This window comes from Trachymyrmex cornetzi, unplaced genomic scaffold (genome assembly GCF_001594075.2).
Source record: "Trachymyrmex cornetzi isolate Tcor2-1 unplaced genomic scaffold, Tcor1.1 scaffold681, whole genome shotgun sequence".
In the NCBI taxonomy this organism is placed as follows: Eukaryota; Metazoa; Arthropoda; class Insecta; order Hymenoptera; family Formicidae; genus Trachymyrmex; species Trachymyrmex cornetzi.
The window spans coordinates 232,146-239,008 of record NW_017300005.1 but is presented as its reverse complement, the minus strand read 5'-3'; the positions used below and the strand labels follow the sequence as shown (position 1 = coordinate 239,008).

The 6,863-nt window shown below is 44.1% G+C and overlaps 1 protein-coding gene across 1 annotated transcript in view; it reads left to right on the top strand.

Moving 5' to 3' along the window:
- Positions 1–1,937, top strand: part of LOC108767472 (uncharacterized) — a 4,323-nt gene extending 2,386 nt beyond the window's left edge. Inside the window, exon 2 of the mRNA XM_018517382.1 lies at positions 1,555–1,937. Coding sequence (XP_018372884.1) covers positions 1,555–1,937 — 383 coding nt within the window. The remainder of the gene's footprint in view (positions 1–1,554) is intronic.
- The last annotated feature ends 4,926 nt before the right edge of the window (positions 1,938–6,863 follow it).

The window sequence follows — 6,863 nt, the reverse complement described above, 5'->3', positions numbered from 1 at the left end:
GCCGAGTCGCGCTCGTTCCTCTTGCCACAGGGGAGTCACTTCCGATTTCCGAGTAGAGTCGCGTAGAAACGCGTAGAGTAGTCGCGTTGTCGAGTCTCGTCGTGTCGCGTAACGACGCATATTGTAGTTGCGTTATCGTTTAGTATCGCGTCGCGTAGGCACGCTTGCTATAATTGTGTCGCCGGGCATTGTGATAACTTCCGGTTGTGGTGTTACCGATTAGAGTCCGTTTCCGGGATTCACATTGTCGAGTAGAGTCGTGTCGCATAGAGGCGTTCGCTATAATCGCGTCGCACCATCGCCGTGGCGTCGGCCGCGGGCCGACGTTACACGTCCGAAAGGCTGGTAGTACAGCGGGTACGAGTTCTTGCCGGTTGTCGAGGGGCGGGCGTTTGACACCGTCGGAAGATACCGTGGGGAAGGTCGGGGCTCGTGCTGTAGCGTATGACCGGCGTCCGGCGCTAGAAGTAAGTTAACGGCTTTCTGTACGAGTACCGAGAGTATCGAGTAGAGCGGAGGAGCGAAGCTCCGGAAAGTACTTGTAATTACGTCACCAATGTTATTAGTTCTATTTTATCATATTTCCTCAAATATAATTGTTCTTATTCTGACGCTCTCGCGTAGTTTATTCTTGTGGCCTATCTCTCTCGCCCTCCGACAAATTTCCCACACCTCTTGCGACCCATCCCCTGCCGTCGCGAATAGGTTACGGGCAAAGGTAAGAAGATTTCGGAAAGAGTGGCACGCTCTCTCGTGCCTGGCGCCCAACTTAGTAAGAAAAATTACTATCTTGGCCGAAAAACCGCCTGGCTGTTGCAAAATTCAGTTACCGAGGGAAAGGAGATACTTTTGCGTACGAGGAGTACGAAGAACGCGCGACGAAGTTATGTCGTTGCTCGCGAGTACGGTTACAATACATATGTAAGAGCCCTCGCTGTAGTTACCCCTCGGGTAACTCGATTATAGATTACGTAGTAGACTCGGATCACTTATCTTTATGCTTGAAGATCAGTGAGTAGGGAGAGAAATAAGTAAATTTAACCACAGAGGAGGAACGAGTGTGGGAAGAGGAAATAACAGCCTGGGACGCAGAGGCTATTGAAAGATATCAAAACGCAACAGAGGAAGAGGAAAAGGAGAGAAAAGAAGAAGGGACACAGGAAGGGAAAAGTGTCGAAGAAAGGTGGAAAGAAATTAAACTAATGGGGCATTGGTAAAGAAGTCGGTAAAAAGGAGAAGAAAGGAGCTAGGGCACAAAGACTGGTGGAACAGGAGCTGTTCCACCAGTCTTACCAAAGGGAAAAGAAAAGTAAAAAATATATATTGGAGATGGAGGAAAGGAAAAATAGGAAAGGAAGAATATTAGCAAGAGAAAAGGAGGTATAAGGAATTGCTGAAGAAGAAACAAAGAGAGAAAAGAGAAGAAGAGGAGGAGGAATTAAGGAGCCTGAAAAGAGAGTTGGACATATGGAAATAAGAAAAGGGACAGAAAGAAACAGGTGGAAAATAGCATAAATAAAGAGGAATGGAGAAATCATTAAAAAAATCTACTAGGCAACGAGGAGGCGGAAGGAGAGGAAACGAAAGAAGAGGAAAGCGAGGAAATAGAAGAGGAAAAACTAAAGGAAGAAGAAATAAAGAAGGCACTGAGAAAAATGAAGCTCAAGAAAGCTGCCGGCATAGACAGAATACTGACAGAAGCGTGGAAGTATGCTGGGAAAAGGCTATGGAAGAAGCTGGTATCTTTAATGAAGATGGTTTGGAGAAAAGGCAAGATACCGGAAGATTGGAAAAAAAGCATAATAGTACCCATATACAAGAGAGGGGATAAAGAAAAGGCAACAAATTACAGAGGAATAACATTGCTATGCACAGCGTACAAATTGTATGCGGAGATACTGAAAAATAGATTAGAGAAAGAAACAGAGGAGAAATGAACGATACCGGAGACTCAAGCAGGCTTCAGAAGAGGAAGGTCGACGATAGACAATATTTTCGTGATAACGCACATCATACAAAGGGAAGAAATTAAGCAATGTAAAAATAGGAAAGTATTTATGATGTTTGCGGATCTGAAGGCTGCCTTTAACAAGGTAAATAGAAGCATGTTGTAGAATGCTTGAGAAAAAAAGGAATAAGCGAGAATTTGATTAAAAGAATTGAGAGGACCTACGAGGGAACAGAGGTAATGGTCAGAACGAAGCAAGCAAATACTGAAAATTTCGCAACGAGGAAAGGTGTGAGGCAGAGATGTGTGATGAGTCCACTCCTTTTCAATTTGTACATCGCGAACTTAGACGATAAATTTAGATGCAGAAGTATAGGAGGAATAGGTATTGACAAGCATAAGATCTGAAATTTTGCGTATGCGGATGATATAGTTCTATTGGCAAAAAAATAGGGAAGCCCTGCAGGATATGATAGGAACGTTCAAAAGATTTATAGAAGAAAAGAAACTAGAACTGTGTACAGATAAAACTAAGGTATTGGTATGTAATAGGAGAGGAAGAGAGAAAATTGAAACATGGAAATAGGGTAAAAAGGAGATTAAAGAGGTCCAGGAATTTAAGTATCTGGTTTTTACGCTGAATAGATGGGGTAACCGTAAAGATCACATAAGGGATTTAGGTAGAAAAGGTAAAATGGCGGCAAGAAAGGTCTGGGGTATAGGAAAGAGGATGTGCAGGAATGATTTCAGGAGTAGATGGATCTTATTTAAATCTGGTGCAAAGTGTTATGGCGTACGGGATAGAAATATGGAGATGGGAAGAGAGAGAGGAATTAGAAAAGGTTATGATGGATTATATAAGATGGATGTTTAGTCTTGACTTTTGTACTCCAAGGTATTTAATTATGGATAAACTCTTTATGGATAAACTCAGAGTAGGATGGGGAATAAGAGCAAGGAGATTTGAGAATAGAATAAAATCAGGAAGGGTAGGAAAGCTGACGAACGCGAGTTGGGAAGAAAAGAAGAAGATGGGCTGGGGGGGACGTGTACGGAAAGGAAAGAAAGAAATATTATAATAGGAATGGATGGGGTATAGAAGCAAAAGAAGTAATATACGAGGAAGAAGGTTTTGAGGATCAATTAATAAAAAGGGAAAAAGGTGCAAAGACAGTGGGAGGACTGTAAAATACATAAGGCAAGGTACAACGAAAGATACAAGGAAATAGGGGTAAACAGCAGGGTACCGGAGTATTTGAGGAAAGAAAAATTAGGGGAAGAGAGAAGAGGAGATGAGGTGAGATCCCTGTTCAAGTTAAGATGTGGGAATGTAACGTCCGGTGCGCCTATAGCGTAGCGCCTCGTCCTTTTACCAAGCGAGCGCGAGCACGAAGTATAGCGAACAGATATAATACGTGCCTACTACAATCGCGTACAACTATAGGCCAAGCCACCGAAACCGTCGCGATTGAACGCCGCGCATACTGCGCCTGCGCCAAAGTACAAATGCCGAAAACGATGCAAGAATACACTTTAACGAGAAAACACTATTAACACGAAGTAGGGAATAATTAAGATAACAACCGATCTCGACGCAGCTGCAGGGAAAAACCGCAGATCTGCGGAAAAATTATAAAAACGCATAACGCCAACGCAATGCATTGCCCCGCAACCCTGAATGCACCCACCGGTCACAAAAGGCCTCTGAATACGAACGAAACTATTACAAATAAAATTGAAGCGCACATAACTAAGAGAAAGCCTTAAATAAACATCAAAATTCCACGCGCACAAAGAACGAAGAGATCCGGAACAATACAGAGACCTACGATGAAAAAACGCGCAAAGAACAAATGTAAGTTCTGCCGCAACGGGTTGCGGTACGCGACGACTGAACGCGCTAATACGAATTTCGCGACCCCCGCAATGAAATAAAACGCGCAATCTAACTAAAATCTAATTATTATTAGAATAAATCATAAATAACATAATCGACACGTATCAAAGATTTCGCAATAGCACGTGGACGAAAACATCCCCTTACCACGAGGGGCCACGAAATAAACAGTATATAAAGCAGAGCGTTCGAAGACGCGTCCTTATTCTTCCTCAAAATCCTGACGGTAAGTCTTCCCAGCGCTTTAAGTAGCGCTCAGAAACTTTCCGCACTCCTCGAAAATCCAGCCCCGATCGTGCGCCTCCCATGGCGTCTGAAGGGCTATTCCTACCCCCAGTTTCGACGGCGCTGGCCCATAGCGACGCCGAAACTAGCCTCCTGCGGAACTCCAAGCGCCTTTCACGGCGTCGAGGCCTCCGCACTCCTCTCTCGCCCTCTCTGTTTAACACCGCACTTCTCTGTCGCTCGTAGAAGCCACTGAGAAAGCGCCCGCATTACCACCGCCGCGACCCGCGCTACCGCGATCCCCGCTGCACATTGCGCCGATCCGTAAGCCGACGAGGCCAATGCTGATTACCAGCAAGCCACGAATCATTAACAACACTCCGTATAATATTAATGTTAAAATAGTCGAACCTTATCATTCCTATTCTTCATTTCTCTGCCCTTAAGGCCTTTCATTATCTTTCCCAGCTCCCTTTCCCGCACTGGAACCAGAGAGCGTGGATAGAGCGAAGCGAGTGATGAAACATCACAGCTGCCCATGGAAAGAGATCTTAATATCTTCACAAATTCCTCGTACACCTCGTGTACCACGTTCTATCTAACAATTCCTTTAAACTCTCTGTATTATTTCTTCCGGTGCTTAATAAGGAAATTCGGAAGCTTTAAAAACGATTCGAGTATAATAATAGATATCTCGCGAGCATTATGACAATTTAATTTGTGCCTTTATAAAGGTACTGGTGACAGCAACCTGTCTCACGCGTAAATACACGCCGAGAACGAATTTCAACTGAAGTCAAGGCTTCGCCCCGCGCGCCCCGCTCCGCGCTCGCGCTCCCGCGAATTTACAGGGTGCGGCGCCAAAATCCGGACAAATTATATATTTTTTCTAAACATATGTTTTATTGCTACAATGAAAAGGTTTACAAAATTTGTTTACCTCCATTGTTTGTAAGGCCATAAAGAACATATTCACTCAATATATCCCCCGCTTGCTTGAATGATCGCCTCCATTCTCGGTCTGAAGCATGCACAGGTACGCTTTAATGTGTCACGGTCCATATCAGTGAATGCCGCTTCAATAGCGGCTCTCAATGATGCGACGTTTGGATATCTGGACTTGTTCGTGACCCTTTCAACCACGCCCCATACGTAGAAGTCCAAAGGATTCAAATCTGGGCTGTTGGGAGACCAGAATTCTTTCGACCAAAACATGTCGACGTTGTTCGACAACCAATTTTGCACCAAATGACTTGTGTGGGCGGTCGCACCGTCCTGCTGGAAAACATATGGCTTTCCAAACGACACAGTTTCCATTCACGGCTTCACTACATTTGTCAGAACACGCAAATAAATTTCTTTTGTGACATTTTCCCCTTTGTTAAAAAAATGCGGTAGCATGACATCACACTCACTGGACACAACACCTAGCACGTGAACATTCGCCGGAAATTTCGTTCTTGTAACAATGGGGACATCTTCAGGGTTGTGGGCGAGCCAGCGGTCGTTCCTTCGATTGATTTTCGCATCCACAGTAAAAATTTTCTCGTTAGAAAAAAACTTGAGTCATCCGGCAGCATTGTGTTTTAAGGAACACAAAAGCAGGTTGCAGCGTTCAACTCGCTTTGTCCTAGCGGCTTCGGAAAGCATCTGTCTTACTTTAATTGTGTAAGACTTGTAGCGAAGGTCCTCCTCGACGATTCGACGCATAGTTTTCTCGCTCACACCAACAACCGACGACAATTTTCGGATCGACTGTCCTGGATCCTCAAAAATCAGCTCCTGAGCCCATTGAATGATATCGGGCGTCCTGACAACGCGCTCCTTCGAGTGGAATTTCCTCGCCGGTGTTGCAGAACCTTCGTTGGACTTCTCCGACTCATGGTACTTTGCGAAGACATCATACACAGTCGATCTCGGATACCCGAAGAACCGAATGATTTCTGTCGCCGAGCGCCCGGCGCGAATACTTTCGATAATCACGGCTCTTCGGTTATACTCCGCACTTGGTTTCAACATTGCGACTGTTTCGAGGTTATGATGGTTTAGTACATGCGTCAAGCTATTTGAATGCCAATCGCGACATTTACCAATGGTATTGAACGGAGGGAATTTCAACTTGAAATTTGTCCGGATTTTGGCGCCGCACCCTATATGTAAGCGCCTCGAGACCGCTCTAAAAACCAAACACGCGACTCAGGACGTCACAGGGAACTCGGAGGAAGGTAATAAATATTGGGTAGAAGCATATAAGAAAAAGTGTATATTTTGTGGTAAGGAAAAAGATAATTTGCAACACTATGTAGAGGAATGCGTAGAAATAGGAGAAAAGTTTACTAAATTAGGAAAAGTTAAGGAAGAGATCTTAAAGAGAATATGTGATCAGGATTTGGATGAGATAAAAGGGGGGATAATAAGGAAATTATGGAAAGAGAGAAGAAGAGAAGAAAGGAAGGGAGACAGGAGATAACATAGAGGAAAGGAACGAGTAGTGCGGAGTCAGGTAGAAAAAGGAAAGCAAGAAAGGTGAATGAAGGAGTATATAAGACACAATTAGGAGATAATAATAGGCTGCGTGAAGACTGAGATATAGAGAGAATGTATTTATTTGTTAAACGAGAATATATAGCATTAAAAAACAAATATAACAATAACTATAACTATAGGATGAAAGCGAAGGAAGTGAAAAGAAATAAAGGAATAAAGTAGGCAAAGAGGTTGAAACAACCTGACTTTGCGCGGACGTAGCTCGTCGGTCACGGGCTGCGGCCAGGGTCGCAAAGAGGTTCGGCC